This window comes from Antechinus flavipes, chromosome 6 (genome assembly GCF_016432865.1).
Source record: "Antechinus flavipes isolate AdamAnt ecotype Samford, QLD, Australia chromosome 6, AdamAnt_v2, whole genome shotgun sequence".
Lineage (NCBI taxonomy): Eukaryota > Metazoa > Chordata > Mammalia > Dasyuromorphia > Dasyuridae > Antechinus > Antechinus flavipes.
Window position 1 is genome coordinate 199991688 of NC_067403.1, and position 21951 is coordinate 200013638.

Sequence of the window (21951 nt, forward strand, 5' to 3'; positions counted from 1 at the left end):
CGAAATGGAAAGAAGTAGCAGGGCTCAGGAAACTCACCCCGCCCCCAGACGTCCACACTCACCCCCCGCACCCTCGCCTCCTCTTCCCGGGGGTGCCCCGCAGACCCAGCACTGGGTGCGGGGCCCGGGCACCCTCCCTCCCGCCCCGCGGGCGCCCCCGGAGCCGATGCCCAGCTCTGCCAGGAACCCGGGCCGGCGCCAAGGGGCCCCGGCAGGCCCTCGGGACTCCGACGCGGCCTCGGGCCGAGGTCCCTGTCCCCCACGGGGCCACGGCGAAGTCCCCCCTGCCCTGAGAGCTTCCCCGCCTTTCCAAGTCAGAGCCAGACAAACGGCAACATCCCCGCGCTCACAGCCCGCCAGCGCTGGGAGGCTTAGCGCGCAGCACTTAGGAGGGGGTTATAATGTGGGTTGGCCGAACACGCGCGGGCACACACACGCGCGGGCACACACGCACACACACACACACGCGGGCACACACACACACACGCGGGCACACACACACACGCGCGGGCACACACACGCGTGCGGACACACGCACACACACACGCGCGCTGTTCAGCGTCTGTGCGAGCCTACAGGCTTCCCCCAAACCTCAGGGGGTGCCTGATGGAAGAAGGCAGGGGTCTTGGGGGATGGGCAAAGTTCGAGAAGTGAAAAGAAGGCTTCTCCAAGTGCAAAGCCAGGGGCTTCACCCCACACGGGCCCCCGTGTGTCCTCCAGCCTCCGCCAGCCGGGGAAGAAAGCTCCATTGAGCCCGAGCGGCCAGGGGCGGAGGGGGGAGGCGAGGCTGGGGCCTGGCTGGCCAGGGAGGGGGAGGGACAGACTGAGTGGTACGGTGGGAGGGATTGAGGGAGGGGCGTCCAGTCTCCCAGGGCCCGGCACTTTCTTGGAAGTCCGGGATTAAGCTCCGAGGCCAGGGCTGAAGTCCCCCCATCCCATTCCTGCGGAGACAACTTCCAGCCCAGAGGTAGGAGCGCTTGGAGAGAGGGAAACGAAACAAACCAGCCCGGAAAGGAAGAATGAGGGGGGCTGGGAGGGGGGCCGATGATCACTGGGGAAGAAGTGGGAATGCTTGGGGCTTGGGGGGCAGGGGTGGGAGTCAGAAAGATGGGAATGGGGAGAGGGGTGTGGGGAAGCTCGGAGTGTTCGGGAAACTGTGGGAGGGGATTATAGGAGAGTTCAGGAAACGGGGGACCCAGGTAATGAGGATGAAGAAACAAACAGGAGGGCGCTGGAGACAGGAAAGGTGGGGTTCGGGAACAGAGGATGGGGGACAGGGGGTATAGCCGGCTTATGGGGATGAAGATAACGGATATCGGAAAATGTTTTATCCCTTCTGTTACTGGTCCCTCCGATACATGGAGGAGGTCTTTTGATGACCAGTGCAGGGGAAGTGGGGGAGAGGGAAAGGTCAAAGGGGACCAGCCTGGCCAGGGGCAAGGAATGTGGCAGCCACGGGAGAGGAGGAGGACAGCGTCTGAGGGTCGGGCAGGGTAGGAGGCCAGCAGGGTGGAAAGGGAAAAAGAGGACAGCAGTTTGTGCTGGGAGTCTGGCCCAGAAAAGTCAAAGTTTCCATAGAGGGCTGGACGGGAGGGAGAGGAGAAGGCTAGAGCTGAGATGGGGGTTGGGGGAGAGGGCGGGAGGGCAGGGAGAGGGGATGTGACAGGGTCCAGTTTGCTCCCACCAAAGACTCCTCTACAGGAGATGGAAATGCCCCAAAGTCAGCTGCTCCTATCCCATCCCCCGGGGACCGTGCCAGTCTCTCTGGCCTAGTCTCTGTTGCCTCAGTAACGGCTTGGACCTTAGCACGCCTTCTTTCTCCTTCCCTCCTTTCCTCCCAGTGGCTCCCACTGCCCCGCCCCATCACTCAACCCTGGTCCCTCTGGGTCCCCATGCTCCCCTGGGACAGGTAGCCAAGGAGCCCGAGGGTCGCTGGGTGACACCATCCGTGACACCGTTTCCTGTGTCACTGTCAGCATCAAGGCCTCCTGGTGTGGGTAGCGGCTGTGTGTGATCCATGCAGCTAAAATGATGATGTCCTCTGTGTGTACATGTGTGTAAAATAGCATGAATTGTGTGCAGGTACGTTTCTCCGAGCCTCTCCTGCACATGCTCCCATAAAGACCTGCTTTCTGTCTCCCTTAGTTCCTCCTCCTCCTCAATCAAGACTTAATAGAAACCTGGCTCATTGATTTCTTCTTCCATCATTTGCACGCTCTGTAGACTAGTTAATGTCTATCATTCTTCATCGGTTGAGTTCCTGGGGCATCTCCTTCCCTGCCTCTCTCACTGGCTCTCTCCGAGGGACTCTGCGGCTCGTTGTATGTCCCTCTCGGTTATTAAAGCTGTTTAAGTCTCTCGTTCTTAGTCCAGGTCTCCATCTCTACTTTATTGTCACTCTCTGCGTCTGTCACCATCTCACTACAACTAAAGTCTGGGTTTCTCTTTCTCTTAGACCATGTCTGACACAAAGCTTGCTGGGGGCCAGCCGTGGGGCCTTTGGGGGCTGCTTCTGTGTGCGCTGTGTACCTGGTGCCTGGGAGCCCCCTCTCCGTCCCCGAGCCCCGCGGCGAGCCCTGGTAGCAAGCTTCGTTTCCGCCTCGCTGGTTTCCCTCGGAAGCACTACGAGGGCCGTGTGGAAATACAGCGGGCTGGCGAGTGGGGAACCATCTGTGATGATGACTTCACCCTGCAAGCGGCTCATGTGCTCTGCCGGGAGCTGGGCTTTACCGAAGCCACGGGATGGGCCCACAGTGCCAAGTATGGCCCGGGCACAGGTGAGAACAAGCCCCAGGAAAGCTCCCGGAACAGGGAAGCAGCACCAAGTGCCGCTGAGGCTTCAGGTTTAGGAAGATGTGGGAAAAGATGGTTGGAGAGATGTTGCTGGAGGTTGGGAAGAAAGGAGAAGTTGAGCAAATAAGTAATATATTGACAAAAGTACAAATATTTTAAAAAAAAAAACTGATTGGGCCAAATCTAATGCAATAAACTGTAATCAATGTAAATATAAGATCAGGCTTTGGTTCAAAAAATCAACTGTACTTCCCCAGGAGAAATGAGAGATAAACAATTCCTAAATTAATGATCTGGGGGATTCAGTGACCACATGCAAGCTCTATAGGTAAAGGGATTGAAGGGCAGCATCAATGGAATGAGGAAGGAGTGATTGGTACCCTTGTCCTCTGCTCTCGTCAAACCATCCCTGGCAGATTGTGTCCACTTCTGCAAAGATACTGAAAAGCACATCCAGAGAAAAAAATAACCATACATAATGAAGTGTAATTGGAAATTGAAGCAACATGGTATCCAGCCTAAGGAGCATTAGTTCTGAAATCAGAGGACATGGGTTCAAATTCTACTACTTATATGAGCAAATCACAACTTCCTTGGACCTCAATTTCCTTATTTGTACAATGAGAGCCTCTGAAGTTTCTTTCAATTCTAGATTTATGGTCCTAGGGAAGGAGAAAGTTTGCTTATTGGAACATGGAAATAATTTAGAACTCTTGACAAATGGTCATGCTACCTCTTTTTGAAAACTCTCATGGCCAGGAAACTTACTGTGGCAAGAGTTCTGATTGTTGGAAATTTATTTTGATGAGCCCCAATTTCAGACTATAACTTTGCTTCCAATTTCAGAGGCCATTAGACATAAACACCTTCAACCGTCCTCCATTCTCCCAAAATGATACTTGTTTCTTTTTCCAATACTTAGGTCTCCTGTAATCTTAAAAAACAATTTTCTTTTGATCATACCATCCTCTCAAAATATGACCCCCATTATCTGTCTCTTTCCCTTAACTGTAAAACTTCTAGAAAGAGACTTTAACTCAACTTGCTTAGCATACTTGAAATCTGGCTTCTTTCCTAAGACTACTTGGTGAGTCTCTCCAAGGCCACCACCAATGACCTTTTAATTGCCAATTCTAAAAGCCTTTTCTCAGTTTTCTTCCTCCTTGACCATTCTGCAATCTCTGAAAGGCAGGATTGAATTTAGATTCAAGAAAACCCTTGCCTTCTCCAACACTTCCTCGATGTATGGCAAGCCATTTTAACTTCTGCTTTTCTTGATGTCTGTGGATATTTAGCATATGGAAGACAAATTAGGTTCATGATCTCCAAAGGGCAGGACTCAATACAATGAGTAGAAGTTACAGGGAGAGAGATCGCAGCTCAAATAGCACTTTCCTAACAATCTGAACTGCTCAAAACTAACTAAATAAATCTGAATGGGCTTCTTCAGGAAGCAGTGAGCTTCCCCACACTCAGAAGTCCTGAAGAGAAATCTCAGTGATCCCAGGAGGAAGGGCTTGCTATGCTGAGAAGGAGTTGGGACAGCCTATTTTATTTTGGAATTGTATTTATTTATTTCATATTTTCCCCAGTTATATTTAAAACAATGTTTTTTTACATTTGCTTTAAAAAATTTTTGAGTTCTAGTTCTCTCCTTTTTCTCCACCCCCAATTAAAAAACCACTTGGGAGGTTATGCAAAACATTTCCATAAAAGTCAAAACAGCATATTTCTAAGGTCTCTCCCAACTCTGAGATTTTTAACTCTAGCTCGGAAAAAGAGTATGTTAAAGTAGGGCCAGATGTTACATGAGCGGGGCTGATTGGGAAGGGAATCAGACCGAGGGAGTGACCAGTGCCCAGGAATCTAGTCCTGCTTCTTAGAAAAAAGTTTTGGATTAGATCAGATGGGAGTCTTCATTCTAGATCTTTCCCTAAATCATCCTGTGACTTTGAGAAAGTCCATTTGCCTCTCTGAACTTTAGTTTCCCCTTCTGGAAAAAACAAAATCATTTGACTCAGTGGTTTCTAATTTTCCATCATATGAAATTCTATGATTTAGTGTGATTTTGGCTCCTTAAAATGCACCTGGTCCCACCAAGGCCCTTCTGCATTACCTGGGTAATCACCATAGGTTCCTCCCATCCTCCTTTTGGCACCCATATCTGCTTGGTCCAGAACATTCATTTAATTAACTCAGAAGGTCATTAATGGCCCACGATGCAGCTCCTTGTCTGCCAAGGCCCTGAGCCTCTCTTTCCTTACCTGTAAATTAGCGAGGTGGACCTCTAAACCCCCTGCCAACATCCCCATTGCCACCTTCGCCACCATCTCTGTGCTCCCTCTCACTCCCTGTCCCGCTCCCCAAGGCCGAATCTGGCTGGACAACCTGAACTGCAGAGGAACAGAGCGAAGTGTGAGCGAGTGTAGTTCCCGGGGCTGGGGCAACAGCGACTGCACCCACGACGAAGACGCTGGCGTCGTGTGCAAGGATCAACGCCTTCCCGGCTTCTCCGATTCCAACATCATAGAGGTTGGTGGGTACATGGGCAAAAACACCGTTTTTGCCCAAACACTTACACGTGGGGCAGCAAGGGAATGCGGTTCGGCAGAAGCTCGACTTGGACTCAGAGACATGAATTCAAATCCTGCTTCTGGCATTTACTAGTCTTGGGATCCCAAGCAAATCACCAAGCCTCTCTCTTGCCTCATTTTTCTCATGTGTAAAATGGTAATAATAATAGTGTCTACTTCCCAAGATTTTTGTGAGGATAAGATAATATTTATTTGTTTTTTTAATTTAATTTTACTCCATTTTTACAAGGAACCAAAATGAGCTGATATTCAAGAAGTAAAACCCTTTGCAAGCTGCAAAGTGCCATATAAATTATTATTATATACAGACATTTGAGAGCTGGAGAAGATAGGGGGATCGTGGAGCAGTTGTTCAGTCACTTCCAACTCTTTGTGACCCCATTTAGGGATTCCCAAGCAAAGATGCTGAAGTTGTTTGTCATTCCCTTCTCCAGCTCATTTTACAGATGAGGAAACTGAGGCAAACAGTCACACAGCTGAGTCTGAACTCAGATCGGTCTTCCTGACTCCAGGGCTGGCACTTGTCTCCACCGCACCACTTAGCTGGGACAAGTAGTATATAATATCAAGGGAAGGCAGCCAGGTTTAGTGGAAAGATGGAGTTGGGGAGTTTGACAGGCAATCTCCAGTCTGGTTCCTTTGTAGTCATTTAACCAATCTGAGCCTCGGTTCTCTTCCACCCCCAAGATTTCTTCCAGCTCTGGATCCAATCATCTGTCACTGCTTCGCCTTTTTTATTTTCTTTACATTTTTTAATGATAAGGTTAGAAACTTTGACTTATTATTATGTGAAAAAAGGTTTTTGTGTCCGGTACCTCCAGGGGGATATATGAGACTGGAGAGTTATATGATTTAAACAAATCCTAACATAATGTGAGACCTCAGTTTCCTCATCTGTAAAATGGAGGGAATCAAAGATGATCTCTAAGGTCCCTTCTAGAGCTCAATCTTAAGGTTTTCAGATAAATGAGAGAATGAGAGTGAGTGGTTTCCCCGAGGCCTTCTGATTCTGTGATCCTTTGAGCCCCCGAGATGTGTTTCTGTGATGAGGGGCTTACCCAGACCTGTGCCATCCTATTCCCAGGTGGAGGAGCAGCATTTGCAGGTGGAAGAGGTTCGTCTGAAGTCAGCTGTGGGAGGGGGCCGGCGGCCACTGCCTGTCACAGAGGGGCTGGTTGAGGTCCGGCTCCCTGGGGGGTGGGCCCAGGTGTGCGACCAAGGATGGAGTGCCCATAACAGCCGAGTGATCTGCGGGATGCTGGGCTTCCCCAGCGAGCGGAGAGTGAATGCCGCCTTCTACAGGTAAGAGAGCCGGGCTGGGACAAGGGATGGGAGAAGGGGCTCCCAGGTGTGAGGAGTGAGAGAGGTAAGAAGGGGTCTGAGTTAGGAAGGGTGAATGAGATGTTGGGAACTGAATTTCAGGGCTTGATGGGGTGTGAAAAGCAAGGCAAGGCAAAGCCAGTCACCGTGGCATGAAATTCTAGGTGCGAGGGTCCAGGGTTTGAGGAAGAGTATTCTGAGTTCGGAGGCTTAAGGGGGCCAGAGGCTAAGGTTGGGGGGCCGGGGACTATGATGAGATGACTGTAGAGCTCTGACTTTGAAAGGTTTGCGGTACCATGAGTCTGAAGAGCAAAAATATAAAAATTGTGGTTCTTGACCGTGATACGGAGGGCTGAACTACGAGACAGAAATGGGGATGTGAGGAGAGAAAGACGTTGAAAGCACCGGGTTGGGGAGCGGATGCTCGGGGATGGCGTGGGGTCTGGAGAATGGAGCCTTGGAAAGGAGTAGGGCGGGGGTAGGGCCTTTCTCAGTGGGTGGGGTTTGCTGTAATGGGGCGGGGCTTCCCCTGGGGTTGATCTGAGCCTTTGCACGTCTTAATGTAGGTGACATCATCTAGAGCTAGGCAGATTCTTCTGACTGTTCTGCCCCAGGCTACTTTTTCTGACGCTCTCAAACTAGGGCCAAAGAGGGCGAGATCTAGAAAGGCTTCCCGGAAGAAAGGGTATTTGTTCTCTGTGAAGTGTAATTTTCTCCATTTGTCAGCCCCCCTGTACTATTAAGAACTAGAAGAAACCTTAGTCATCTAATCTGACTTTCTTTTATAAAGAAACTGAGAGTAAGTGACAAAGTTAGGATTTCTTAGCCTGTTAACAAGCACTTATTAAATGCTAAGCACTGAAGTTACATGATAGTAAGTGGCAAAGGCAGGATTCGAACCCATTTCCACCAGATCCCAGTCCTGCTAACAAGCCTTTATTAAATGCCTATTTAAGTGCCATACACTGTGCTAAGTGCTGAAGTTACAAAGAAAGGCAAAAACCTTCCGCTCTCCAGGAGGTCACAGTCGCCTAGGGAAGACATTGTACCCGAAAGATCCAGACGAGCTGAATTGGCCATGATCTCAGAGATAAGGCACTGAGGGAAGGTAGTCAGAAAAGACTTCTGGCAGAGGGAGGCACTTTGATTGAGACAAGAAGCCAGGGAAGCAAGAGGAGGAGAGGAGGAGGAAGGTTTCAGGCTTGGGAAATAGCCAGTGAAAATGCCGGAGTCGGAACCAGATTTGTTTGGAGCAGGATGGAGGCCACCGTTATCGGCTCGCAGAGTGGGGACAGAAGAATACCTGTAAGATTAGAAAGTTAGGAAGGAACCAGACTGTGGTCCCAAGTGTTACGGTACTAAGCATTTTTTGTTTGATTCTGGAAGTAATTGGGAACTGCTGAGTTCATAAAATGGGTTGGTCATGGGGACATGGTCAGACCTGTGATTTAGGAAGGTCAATTTGGCAGCTGAATAGAGAGTAAATTGTAGCAGGGCAAAATGAGGAAGGGAAATGAACCAGAAGACGATCGTAATCGGTCAAGCATTTGGTTGTGAGGATCTTTGCCAGAGCAGGGGCAGTGCCAGGAGAAAGAAGGAAATGCGGGAGAGATGTTCCAAGGCTGGGCAGGCAACTTGGCAACTATTTGTGTACAGGGACTGAGAAAGAAGAGTTCAGGATGATCTCCAGGCTCCGAGACTGTGTGACTGGGAGGAGGATGATACCCTTGAAAGACACTGAGAAATTACCAAGAGGGGAGCTTTTAGATGAAAGAGAAAGAGTTCAGGTTTGCACATATTGAGCTCAAGACATCAAGGAGATATCTCATTCAAGAATTTTAATTGATAGAGATGCAAGACTAGAGATCAGGAGAGGGGTTAGGAGCGGATGAATAGATCTGAGAATCATGGGCAGAGAGACAATAACTGAATCTATGGGAGCTGATGAGTTCATCTAGTGAAATAGTATAGAGGGAGAGGAGAAGAGGGCACAGGATGGAGCCCTTGGGACACTTTTGGTTAGATTCAGGTTGTTTCTGTTGTACCGAATACATGATTTTGTTGTTCCATCATTTCAGTCATGGCCAACTCTTCATGACCCTATTTCAGATTTTTTTATGCGAGAATGATTTGCCACTTCTTTCTCTGGTTCATTTTACAGATAAGGAAACTGAGGCAAACAAGGGTAAGGGAGTTACCTAGCGTCACAGGGATAGGAAGTTTTCTGAACCCATATTTGAACTTAGGAATACTCATTTTCCTGACATCAGGGCCTAGCATTCTATCCATTTTTTCACCTCGCTGTTCCAATTTATTATTTAGGAGATCCTTAAATCCTTATTGGATTCAATTGGATCTGTAGGATTTCAGCAGGATTTTAGGATGAGTGAGGATGTGGAATGAGCAAAGGTGTGATAAAGATTTGGAACAGATCAGAAGTTTGTCTGGGATTTGTATTCATCTTTCTATAGAGTCTCAGAGACTTTGTCTCACAGGAAACTGGGAGGGTCATTGATTCAACAAGAATTCATATAACCTCCACACTGAATTTACCAGAGAGCTTGGAATCTTTGCCTTCCAAAATTTTCCACAAGGCAGTATGGCACAGTGTGAAAAGTGTTAGATTGGAAGGTCTGGATGACCAAAAAGTGGGCAAGTCCCTTCCTCAGTTTCCTCAACTATAAAATATAAGGGAATTGAACTAGATAATCTAAAAAGTCCTTTCCATCTCTAAATTTATGATTCTAAATGTAGTAAAGGAGATAAAAACACACATGAAGCAATGAGATAATTAAGAATTGCAATGTAGAAGACCATGTGATCCAGCCTTTTACTCAGCAGAGGGAAACCAAGGCTCAGAGAAACGGAAAGGCCTTTTCCAAAGTCACATCAATAATTTAATGACAGAATCAAGACTGAAATCTCCAAAGACTTAGATCACTATAAAACTACAAGAAATATTTAATAATAGAGAAGAAGATATAGTGCCATAAAAACTAGAAATGAAGAGCAATGAAGAAATATTTCTTTGGGGGAGAAAGTGTTTGGAGTAGTTAGTGCTGGGCTTGCCTTATTTAACATATTATAATAATGAGTGTCCCACAAGACAGATGTGAGCTCAATATAAACAAAAAACTTTATATTTATTATTAGATCTTATTTAGACACTCCATATAAAATGGAGCTCAATATAAAGAAAAGCTTTATATTTATATTATATTTTATTTAAACACCCCAAAGTGTATAAAAATGAACCACGCTAGAGGAAGGATCAGAGTAAGGAGGAACTGAACTTCTCTCTTGAGGATGCTGTAGAGCAGTGGTTTTCAAACTTTTGTTCTCAGTATCTTCATGTTGTTAAAAAAAAAAAAAAACTATTGAGGATCTGTTCAGAGTTTTTGTTCATATGGGTTATATTTATAGCTATTTACTATATTAGAAATAAAAAATGATTTTGAATTTGTAGACCCTCTGAAAGGGTTTCAGAGACTCCAACAATTCTTTGGACTACACTTCGAGGACCACTGCTGTAGAGAGTGTGAGCTGGATAAGATGGCTTCTAAGGTTTACTCCAATTCTGAAATTCTCATAGGAATCACTACATTTAGAGCTGGAAGGAATCTTAGAAATATCTAATAGTCAGGCCTTCTCATTTTGTCACTGAGAAAACTGAGACCTGAAAAGGAAAATAGGTCTTACAGAACCAGTATTCAAACTGAGGCACCCCAGCCCCAAAGCCAGCACTTTCTAACAAGACCACATTGGAAGCCACAGCAATTTTTCAGGAAGGAAGGAGGTAGGGAATTCTCCCCAACACCTCTTCTCAGACTGTGTATTCTAATGTATTCAAGGGAAAATGTTTATGGGATGGGGAGCAAGGGGTCCCAGCTCTTTGCAGTGGTAGCTTAGGAAGAGGAACAAAGGATCACCACTAATGATTCCCTCCAAATCCTGAGGCAATTGTGGCTACTGCTCTTTTCTATGGGGCAGAATTTCCACGGAGGGAATAGCCATGAAAGGTGAATTGGCCAAAAGGTTATCTTGACCATGAAAGAGCATGAAAATGGTTAATGAATGGGGGCAACTGAAGCTTAGTGGTTAAGGAATGAAAGTAACTAAAGTTTAGGACCTAAATCCCAGACACTAGGAACTCCTTCAGGGTGAAGAAAAGTGAATTCAATTCAACTTAAGTACTTAGTATGGAGAGGGTCAAGATTAAAAATACAGTCCCTGCCTTGGAGTTTATAATCCAATACGAGGAGATTACAGATCATAATATACCTAAAGAACCAGAGTGACCGAAGAGATCACGGAAGACTTCATTGAGGAGGTGCCGACCCCAATACATTTTGGGAGAAGGAATGGACTTCAGTAGGCAGAGATTTGAATGCTGCATTCATTCTATGCATAGTAGGGGTGTGGGATGTGGGAGAATATTGTTACAGAAACAGAAAAAATTAGGACAGAAAATAGTCCAGTGTGGATGGGATTTAGAATTGTGAATTTGGTTCAAGGATCCAACAAATTGTTAAGTACCAAGTGGCGGAGATATACACATAAAGACAGTTAATTCTTGCCCTCACAAAGTTTCCATTCTACTAGGTGGGAAACATTATACAATTAAGTAGATACAAAGTTTATATGATGTAATACTGAGTAATTTCAAGAGAGAAAGAGATTTCATGTATCAGCAGGAATCAGAATAGGAAGTGGTACCTTTCCGAGGAAGCTTGGGATGTCACGTGGCAGAAGTGAAGGCATTCCAGGCCTGGAAGTCGACATCTTTGCCAAAAAAGAGTAGGGAGATGACTTGCCGAGCATGGGGGATGGTGATTTGCCCAGTTGGACTGTGGAAAGTATATGAGAGTAACATGAGATAGAGCTAGGAAGGGAGGCAGGAGTCAGCTTGTAGAGCCTTAAATGCCGTCCCAAGGAGTTTTTATTGGCAATAAGAAACTACTGAAGGTTTTACAGCTGTGACATAGGTGAGATCTGTGCATTATCCAGGTGGTTTTGTTCCTGTGCGAAAGAGAAGCTGGTATTAGAGACTAGTTAGGAAGCTGGTATAATAGTGCAGGTAATATAGGACAGACTGAAGAGATAATTGGAGGGACCAAACATGGGGTTGATTGGGGGCTGAAATGAGAGAACCAGAGGGTCTTCCTAATCCCAAAGTGTAGGTGACTGGAAAAATGGCCGTGCTTATGGTTTATGGAAATTGGGAGGTGGGGCCAGCTGGGGATCAGGGGAAGATGAAGAGTTGGAGTTGACAAGTTGAGCTTGGGCCAGTAAAAAAGGAAGCAGACCCTTGGACCTCACTCCGGGGGAGCTGATCCAAGCTGGGGCTAGGAAAGGGGCGATTGGAGTATTTAGGGCCCTGCCTGCGACTGCTCCCATCCCCTCCAGTGTTGTGGCTTGGCCTGCCTCTCCTGGAGACAGCTCTCTGCTTTTGCACTCCCTTCTTGGCCACGAGCCTTGGGTCTGGCCGAGGGCCGAGAAGAGAGGTCAGCTGGATTAGCCCATGCTTGGGCCTGACCGGCTCCAACAGCCTGGCTGTGGGCCAGATCACACGGTTCCCTCCGTGGCCAATTTCTGAATTCCTGGGCTTGACCCCACCCCATTTCCACCATGGCCATGGGCTGAGTAGTTAGGAGATTCTTGGGACAGACACTATCTACCACCCCAACCTCGACAGCCCTACTTTTTGGCCAAATGGAGACCCTTGGCTCCCATCCTGCCTGCTAGTCTCTGTTGTCCTAAGACAAAGATCCTGTCCTGAGTCTTTAAATGGACAGGATCAAGATTAAAAATACAATCCCTGCCTTGGAGTTTATAATCCAATAAGAGGGTTTTTCAAATCATAACATACTGAAAGAAACAGAGTGATTAAAACGATCACTTTCAGCCGGGAGATCATGGAAGACTTCATAGAGGAGGTGCCGAACCCAGTACATTTTGGGGTCTCCATCTCCTACCTTTTCCACTTTTTCCAGGCGTTCATATCTAACTTTGAGCTACGAGGGTCTATCTCTGATGTTTTAGCTGGTTGGGGGGTTGGAAAGACAAAGACATAGGGCAGGAGATGAGAGACCCCCTAAGTCCTTGGGGAAATGTTTCTCTTGTTTCTGACCTTGCTGGCCCTCTAGCCAGGTCCTGTGCCCCAGGCTAGTCCCTTATTCCAGTGTTCTCTTGTCCACACAGACGGTTAAGGAAACGGGCAGCCAAGGCCTCTGCCCACCGCCGTGGGTCTCGTAGCAGGTAACAGGGCAGGAGGGGGTTGACCTCTGGCTGAATCCAGGGGCCTCCTGATCCTCCCTGTGGCTCCAGGAACTGGAAGGACCCTGTCCTTTCCAGATCCCAGGGTAGTGAATCGGGGTGTGGCCAAGCAGGGTCAAACATGGGGACAGGTGGAAGAAACACTCCCTTCTGCTCCCCTTGGCAACCCTGGATTTGAACCCTCAGCTCCCAGCTCCACCAGCCTCGATTCATACTCGCTCCCCTTTACCCTCCCCTCTTTTCCAGCCTTTCCCTTCACTTCTTTCCCACGGCTCTGCCTAAATTCAACCACCCTTCCCCTCTTCCCTGCTATGATCAGCATCTCCAGTGGGGCAGCATGGACCCCTGGAGCCCTGCTCAGCGTGGCCATGGAGGGGTCAGTGTGGACGGTGTGCCCCAGCTCCCTGAGTGCATTTTCCAGACTGCCTGCCTTCCTCATCCCTTCTCTCCCACTGTCCTGTCTCTTTCTGAGGAACGAACAGAAAAGACAAGGGATCTGATGTCCCCTGACCCTTCCTGATCCCCTTCCGCTTGTCTTCTGCCTCCCTCCATGTCTATCTCCTTTTTCCAGGCCAGTCACCAAGTTTAAAGCCAAACACAAACCCCGTGCAGGCCAGGGGCCCAAAAAGAGGTAAATAAAGAGCTGGATGGTGAAAGGGACGCGGAGGCCCTGAGAGCCCACTGGTCGAGCAGGGGACACAGGGACCAAGCCGCTTGGGAACCAGGGGAAAGGGGGAGGGCTTCAGGGACCCAGGGATCCCACCCCAATGACGTCAGCCCGAGTGACCAGTGACCTCCTTTATCATGTATTCCTTCAGCAGAGCTGATAGAAAATTCGGGATTCCGCCTGAAACCTCATTAGAGAGCAGCAGTCACTTAGCTTCCTAGTTCAGTAGCACATAGAACAGAAGGCTGCATGACTCGGTCCTGTCTTTCCCCTTCGAGTTACTTCAGAACTCTGGCGGGCTGCTGCCTGTCTTCTTAGGCCCAAGAACAATTCCACTCTCACTTATACACCGCACAGTGCTCGCATTATCTTGCTGGTTCTCACCACAGTTCTGAGGAGGAGGAGGAGCTGGCAGGACATTTCACAGATGAGGAATCTGAGCCTCAGAGCAGGAAAGCAATTTGCCTGAGGTCCTAAAGGTAGTGATAGACAGGATACTCGACAGGTCTGAATGGCGGCCCAGAGTCCATCCCTCTGCACCACATGCCCTCTGTACCCCCAGAGCAAACCCCTCCACCCCGGGGCTTCCGGAGACAATCTGGATGGGGGAGTCTCTCTGCTTGGTCAGTGAAGACCAAGGGGAAAATCCATTACTCTATTCTTTTTCCATCTTGGGCCAGGGATGACAAAACAGTCCTCTGGGCATCTCTCAGCAGCGTCTGGTTTGAAGAACTTGAGATTGCCTCTTTAAGCTCTGCTTCTGGGGATTCCTTTTTGATGTCTCCCTCGCCATGAACAGGCCCCCATTCTGAGCCTCCCCGAAAGGACTTCTCTTTCTACTCTGGGATAAGACCATTTCCAAGACCCCTGGCTCCTCAGGAGTCTTCCCACTCTTTATTCTGGGCTTCTTGTATGAAATGCTCACACAAACACACACTTTTTGTTTTCCTCCAAGCTTGCTCTTATTCTTGTACCCATTTCGGTGTTTTCTGCCAGTGCCAGTCCCGTCCTAGCTTCCCATTCTGCCCTGGAACAGCCTCTGCCCTTTCAAACAAATGTAATATTCACTGACACTTAGGTAGCGCCTTAAGGTATGCAAAGTGTTTTACGATCTCCCTCCTCTCCACAAGTCGGCCAGGTGAGTATCATAGGTGTAATTATCGGCCTCTTTAATGGAGAAGGAGACAAGCCTAGAGAGGTTAAGTCCCTCGTTCATGCTGGAAAACTGGCAGAATCTGCATCCAAGGCTCTCCGGTCCCCAGCAGCTGATACACACATCAATGGTGTATTCTGTGGTTTATTTGACTTGATTCTGGGAGAAAAGTACTCTTCCTATTTTATAAAAGGAGACAGGATTGGAGGAGTTATAGGGAACTTACTCCTGGTCACACAAGGCTGTGGAGGGCCAGAGGTCATTTTCAAGCCCATGCTCTTCCGGGGGTCCCATCACTTTCCGCGTCTCCGGGCTTATTTCCGCCCCAGCGAGCACGGAGAGCATTTGTGTCCCCGTGGGCTGCCTGGGCCTCTGTTCCTGCATTACCTCCTGGCCTCGCGGGTCCCTTGGGCCCGGCCCACGGCCCTTTCTGCTCATGGCCCTCCTCATGTTCGAGGCATGGGGGGCAGGGGGCTGACGGATTAGGGGTCGAGGTTGCAATGAGCTGTCCTCTTCTCCCTCTGTCCAGGAGGCTCCTCCCGCCTTCTCACCTAAAACCCCCCATTTTGTGGACACTTCACTGTCTCTTGGATCTCCTGCCACTCTGGGTGTTTTTTCTGGCTCTGAGAAAGGGGTGGGAGGTGAGGGCGAGGACGGCGAGGGGAAAGCGAGCAGGGAGCTGGGAAGGGGGTCGTGGAGGAGGCGGCCAGACTGGGGTCCATCCTGCTCCTTCCCCTTCCCCAGGCTGCTGGCCCAGCGCCAACGTCACTCCTTCGGTCTGCACGGAGTGGCGTGCCTGGGCACTGAGGCTCACCTCTCCCTCTGCCCCCTGGAATTCTATCGTGGCAATGACACTGCCCGGTGCCCGGGTGGGGCCCCCGCCGTGGTGAGCTGTGTGCCAGGCTCTCTTTATGCCACAGCCAACGGCCAGAGAAAGAAGCAGTCATCGACACAACCTCGGGGAGAGGTGTGTGTGACCCAAGCAGAGGGAAGCCCCCCCCCTTCCCGACCCCCCAGCCCCCCTCCAGGGATCGGGGCCCTGCCGCACCTTCCTCCGCACCTGCCCCCCCCCGCCCCCGTCCCAAACCAGGTGCCCGCCTCCCCGCCCCGTTAATGTTCTCCCCGTCTCTGTCTCTTCAGCCCCGGCTTCGCCTGAAGGGCGGGGCGCGGCCGGGCGAGGGCCGGGTGGAGGTCTTGAAGGGCGGTGAGTGGGGCACGGTCTGTGACCACAAGTGGGACCTGCAGTCGGCCAGCGTTCTGTGCCGGGAACTGGGCTTTGGGAGTGCCCGCGAGGCCCTGAGCGGCGCCCGAATGGGACAGGGTGAGCCAAGGGCAGAGGGAGGGGGGCGCCTCAGGAGCTGTCGGGCGGGGGCCGTGGAGCTGGGAGCCAGGGTCAGCTCCCGACCTCTGCCCCCTGACCCAGGTATGGGCCCCATCCACCTGAGTGAGGTGCGCTGCTCAGGGCGGGAAGCGTCCCTCTGGAGCTGCCCGCACAAGAACATCACGGCTGAGGACTGTTCCCACGCCCAGGACGCCGCCGTCCGCTGCAACCTGCCCTACACTGGGGTGGAGGCCACGGTCAGCTTTGTCCTCTGAAGCCTGGTCCCCTGCGCCCTCACCGACGGCTTCTCGCCTCCTTCCCTCCCCCCTTCCTTAACCCCCGACATCCCCATCAGCCTCCTGAACCCACGATGAGGGTCTGCAACGTGTTCCCTTGCTCCCTGCAGATCCGGCTAAGCGGGGGCCGCAGCCGGTACGAGGGGCGAGTGGAGGTGCAGGTAGGGGGGCCGGGCTCCCCGCGCTGGGGCCTCATCTGTGGCGATGACTGGGGAACGCTGGAGGCTATGGTGGCCTGCCGGCAGCTGGGCCTGGGCTACGCCAACCACGGCCTGCAGGTAGGACTGGAGGGCAAGGGGAAGAGGTTCTCCCCGGGCTTCCCGCTCTCTCACGGGTCCCGCGCTCCCCTTTGCAGGAGACGTGGTACTGGGACTCGGGGAACGTCACGGAGGTGGTGCTGAGCGGAGTTCGCTGTACGGGCTCCGAGCTGTCCCTAGGGGAGTGCGCCCACCACGGGACCCACGTTGCGTGCAAGAGGACGGGCACCCGCTTCGCTGCCGGTGTCATCTGTTCTGAGAGTGAGAGGGAGCAGATTGGGGGGGGGTCCCCAGAACAAGCCTCCTTTGAGGCAGGGCATGGGGAACATGCGACCCCAGGGGGAAGTCTCCAGTGAAAACCCAGTCCTTGGGCAGACTGGGAGGGGATGCTGCTCCTCTCCAAACTCACAGAAGTCTCTGCCCCTGTGATCCGTGACCTCCTCCCTCCTCCCCCCGACCTTCCCAGCTGCATCAGACCTGATCCTGCACTCAGCACTGGTGCAGGAGACTGCCTACATTGAGGACCGACCACTACACATGCTGTACTGCGCGGCCGAGGAAAACTGTCTGTCCCGCTCCGCCCGGTCAGCCAACTGGCCCTACGGCCACCGGCGATTACTGCGTTTCTCCTCCCAGATCCACAACCTTGGCCGAGCCGACTTCAGGCCCAAGGCTGGGCGGCACTCCTGGGTGTGGCATGAGTGCCATGGGTGAGGGAAGGGGGTCTTGGCTAGCGGGGGGGAGGCTGAGGATCGGTGAGGGAAGGAAGGAAGGACTGTGCTCCATGGGAGAGGACCTCAAAGGCCTTCCCAGGGGAGGCAGGACCAGGCCTGCAGGCCCCTGTAAATCCACCCCACAGGCACTACCACAGCATGGACATCTTTACTCACTATGACATCCTGACGCCCAATGGCACCAAGGTGGCCGAGGGTCACAAGGCCAGTTTCTGTCTGGAGGACACTGAATGTCAAGAGGGTGAGTCACTTGTCTGGAAGGGGTTCTAAACGTAGTCCAGAGATCTGAGGGACTCCAGCTCTGGCCTTCCCTGCCTCGGATCTGACTCCCTGCCTGTGCCTGGGACTTGTGGCAGCCGAGGCCTCCTGGGGCTGCTCCATCCTCTCAACTCCCCATCCCCCCCAGACGTCTCCAAGCGGTATGAGTGTGCCAACTTTGGGGAACAGGGCATCACCGTGGGATGCTGGGATCTTTACCGGCATGACATTGACTGCCAGTGGATTGACATCACAGATGTGAAACCAGGAAACTACATCCTGCAGGTGAGGGGGAGAACACCTGGGCTGTCTAGGGCTGGGGCGCCAGAAGGGAACTCTGATCCCGATTCTTCACATCAGGTGGTTATTAACCCCAACTTTGAAGTGGCGGAGAGTGACTTCACCAACAACGCGATGAAATGTAACTGCAAATACGACGGACACCGCATCTGGGTGCACAACTGCCACATTGGTATCAGGGCTGGGCTGAGCAGGGTGGCAAGCCTTCCCCACTCCCGCTCCAGCTTCTCCTTTCCCTCCCATCTCTCCTCCTAGGGGGACCAGGGCCTGATCCCACCCCACTGCTATTTCCTCCCCAGGCGATGCTTTCAGTGAAGAGGCCAACAGGAGATTTGAACGCTACCCTGGCCAGGCCAACAACCAAATTGTCTGAGGCCCCGGATCCATTTGCTGCCTGGCTCTTGGACCTCCCCACCTCAGGTTACTACTGGAACCAGATCTTGGCTTCAGCCAAACAGTTTGGCGCATGGACCGGGAAGGAGGATTCCCTAACCTTCCACAACTGGGTTGGAGCAAAAAAAGCAGTCTCTACCATGCACACCGATGTCCTGGGGACACAGTCAGTACCTCCAATCTTTTGGTTTTGGGGAGGAATCCATCCTACTCCCCTCATTCTTGGCTACAACATGTCACTAGTTAAAATTTTATTTTATTTTAATTTTATTTTATATAAAATGTTTCTCCTGTTTCTTTGGAGTGGGTAGGGGGAGGGCCTGCCCTCCCCTGGCTCATTCCCCATCTTGTTCCCCTCCCAAGCTATTCCAGCCTCAAAGAAAAGGGGATGTGGAGACAGGGCAGGGGCCATACCCTCCCTTCTCCTTCCTTGGGGGGAGATAAGCAAGATTCTGTAAAGTTTTGGGGCCCTTTTGTCCATCCTGGTCACTCCGTGACCTCTGGAGTTACAAACAGGGTTATCGTATCTAACCCTCTTCGGACCTGCATGGCCAGCTTGGGCTGTGAACGAACAGCCTCATAGACATCTTCTGCTGACTTCACTGCCCGGTTCCCAATGGACAGAATGATGTCCCCTGGCCGCAGACCAGCCCTGAAGGAGGAATGAAAGAGGGGGATCATGGCCTCACCCTCCCTCCTGCACACTCCCATACTCCCTTGCAATCAATTAGATACAACCTGTTCTCCTCACCTGTGGGCAGGGGAGCCCAAGATGACTTTGTGGATGAGAACACCATGCTGGACATCAGGAAAGCTTGGCTCACGAAGTTGCAGCTCAGCCAAGATGCTGATGAGAACATGAGGGATTGTTAGTGGATTTATCTAGTCACTACCCCAACCTTCAGCCAAATATACTGACCATATTCTCACACAAGTCCCTTAAATGAAATTCTGGGGATAAAAAGACAATTTCCCAAATAAGGAGCCTGGACTTCAGCAGAAAGAGAAACTCAAAATAGAGAGTTATCATGCAGGAAGGCGATATTAACTCGGGGCTTTGCAGAGCAAAGTGGAACTTAAATTGGGCCTCAGAAAATGAAGAAGGAAAAAAAATGCCATTTTTGGATTTAGAAATCTAATAAAAGGCAAAGCAGTTATTAATTCAATCTGGCCAGAATCTTAAGATAACAGGGATACAGCAAGTAGCATGAGCTAAAACCAGATAGAGCCCCAATGCCAGACTCGAGAAAGTCTATACTTCATTCCAAATACAAGAAGCCTCTGAAATCAATGAAACAGAGTGACTTGTACAAAATGTTGCCCTGACACTGCTATAGCTGAATGAATTAAAAAATTAATGGCAAAAGGAAGAATTAGGAGGGAACTAAAATGCTAGCGAAGGCCTGAAATCAGGCGATCATAATGAAAGTAAAAGACAAACCACCAGAGAGACTGCTAACTCTTTCACTGCCTATTGGCTGAAAATTAAAACAAGAACGAATGGCGTGACGAGTCTCAAGTTGGCTGTCCTGTCACCACTCTCACCCCACTCCTCTCAAGGGTCATACCTGGGTGTTAATGTCAGCATCATCACCCCAATATATCGACGTTTCAACTCGCTGCTCCCAAACCAGGAACCTAATACAGACATAAAACTAAGGAGCCCGTCGGCCTGTCAGGCACGCTGGTCTGCCCCAACTATCCCTCCTCGGTCAGTCCTTTCCTCCCCCACAACCTCAGTGGGACCATTCTGGCGAGGCTCCCTCTTCCCTACTTACTCTTTTTCTCCCCTCGCTGCAGAAACTCCCGCAAGCGGTCAGAGGGGATGGCAAAAGAGATCCCAGCTGTGACCTTCATGGTGTTCACCCCAATCACTTCTCCATCCTGCAGGGACACAGCCCCAACCCCAGCAAACAAAGGTGGAGGCGCAGACAGGGCCACCCCAAACCTGACCAGCATCCTCATGCAGACAAAGCCCCAGCTCTCCCGCCCCAGGGGTTTGAGAGGAATAAAGCTCAATAGCACACTTACCAAATTAACCAGAGGTCCCCCAGAGTTTCCAAACTACAAAAAAAGGAGGAATGGTCAGAGAAGGAGCGGGAGGGGCGTTCTCCCAGCTTGTACCCGTCTCCAGCTCCACTGGCCACCCCCTCTTCCTCCAGACAGCTGTCCCTGACCCACCCTACCTTCACACCCCTGTCCTATCTCTCCATCCCCTGCATACGTCAATAGCGGCGTCAGTCTGGATGTACTCCACGTTGGGCTGGGGCAGGCCCAGGTCCCGGGCCCGGCGCTGAGCCGAACTGACGATGCCGGAGGTGATGGTGTTCTGGAGGGCGAAGGGGCTTCCCATGGCAACCACAAATTCGCCCTGGCGAACCTCAGCCGAGCGGCCCAGGGGCAGCGTGGGAAGGGGCTCCTGGGGAGTGGGAGGAACTGCTGAGGGGGGCACCCGGGGAGAGGGGTCGGGCCGTGGGGCAGGGTCGGCCCCCACGTGGGGGGCAGGAGCTGGACTAGAACCGGGCAGGTGCAAAGCCCACCCCCCCAACCTTGCTGGGGATCCTGAGCGTGGCGATGTCCGCCACGGGGTCCACGGCGGTCACGGTGGCCTCGTACGTCTCCCCGCTGGGCAGCCGCACCCGGACCCGGCGCCGGTCAGCCACGACGTGGGCGTTGGTGACAATGAGGCCATCAGCGGCCACGATGAAGCCCGAGCCATTGGAGATGGGAACCTCTCGGCCCGAGAACGGGTGTCTGCGGGGAGATCAGAACCCGGGCATGGGTGGGTGGAAGGGTTGAAATGGAAGGGGGGGAGGGGGTCAGTGTGCGTAAGGGAGTCACTTTCTCCCTTTCCATCCTGCCCCGGGGATGCCTCACCACCAACTCGATGGAGGGAAGGAGAAGGAAAAGTAGGCTGCAGTGATCCAGAAGCCCCTCAGGAAGGGGAGGCAAGGCGGAGCGGGATGGGAGGTCGGAGGTCAGAGGTTAGAACCCCTCCCCCCCAGTTACCGGCCCAGGATCTCGATGTAGACCACAGCGGGCGCGGTCTTCTCCACCACGTCCGCGATGAAATTGTAAAGCCGCCGAGGGGAGGACGACGGGGGCGTGGGGACTGCGGCCAGGACGGTGGGAGACGCGAAGCCCAAGCCCGTCCGGCGCCTGCGGCCCCCCGAGCCCCACAGCAGCAGGAGCGCCGCTGCCCCCGCGCCCAGCGCCGTCGCCGCCCACCGCCCGGTTCGGGGCTCCTCGGATTCCGCTGCCCCGGGCGCCTCGGCCAAGTGCTGGGACCGCCCGGCGAGGCTCCGGAGCCCGCCCAGGCTCAAGGCATGAGGGAGACCCAGCCTCTTCAGCAGCACGGCCGCGGCCATGGCTCCCCGCCGGCCTGCTATCCTAGAGGCGGTGCCCCGAGAGCTGACCCGGCCAACGAGGACTGACCCGAGTTCAGATCGCGGGGCACCTCGGGAGCCGTAGTTCTCGAGCCCTAGTGGGCGGGGTCCTGCGATGCACGCCGGGATGTGTAGTCCTCAGTCAGCTTTCTACGTTCCGTGACCCACAGTCCTGTGCGGCGCGCCACGCGCAGGGCGTGTTG

The 21951-nt window shown here is 51.8% G+C and overlaps 2 protein-coding genes across 3 annotated transcripts; one reads left to right on the top strand and one right to left on the bottom strand.

The window, feature by feature from the left end:
* The first annotated feature begins 842 nt into the window (after positions 1-842).
* Positions 843-18644, top strand: LOXL3 (lysyl oxidase like 3). Of its 2 annotated transcripts, XM_051966328.1 has the most exons (14): positions 843-967; positions 2456-2777; positions 5162-5325; positions 6472-6689; positions 15548-15770; positions 15944-16124; positions 16227-16381; positions 16531-16698; positions 16776-16938; positions 17144-17387; positions 17537-17652; positions 17818-17954; positions 18030-18141; positions 18269-18644. In XM_051966328.1, the coding sequence occupies exons 2-14, from the start codon at positions 2459-2461 to the stop codon at positions 18340-18342; spliced, it is 2274 nt and encodes a 757-aa protein (XP_051822288.1). In that variant the 5' UTR covers positions 843-967; positions 2456-2458; the 3' UTR covers positions 18343-18644. The 2 variants fall into 2 exon arrangements, with proteins under 2 accessions (XP_051822288.1, XP_051822289.1); XM_051966329.1 differs by lacking the exons at positions 843-967; positions 2456-2777; positions 5162-5325; positions 6472-6689 and adding an exon at positions 13486-13614.
* Positions 18599-21875, bottom strand: HTRA2 (HtrA serine peptidase 2). Its single transcript, XM_051966332.1, has 8 exons — positions 21372-21875; positions 20912-21116; positions 20587-20781; positions 20394-20426; positions 20141-20246; positions 19931-20000; positions 19114-19209; positions 18599-19014 (listed from the first exon to the last, which is right to left on the bottom strand). The coding sequence occupies exons 1-8, from the start codon at positions 21728-21730 to the stop codon at positions 18849-18851; spliced, it is 1230 nt and encodes a 409-aa protein (XP_051822292.1). The 5' UTR covers positions 21731-21875; the 3' UTR covers positions 18599-18848.
* Positions 21876-21951: the final 76 nt, after the last annotated feature.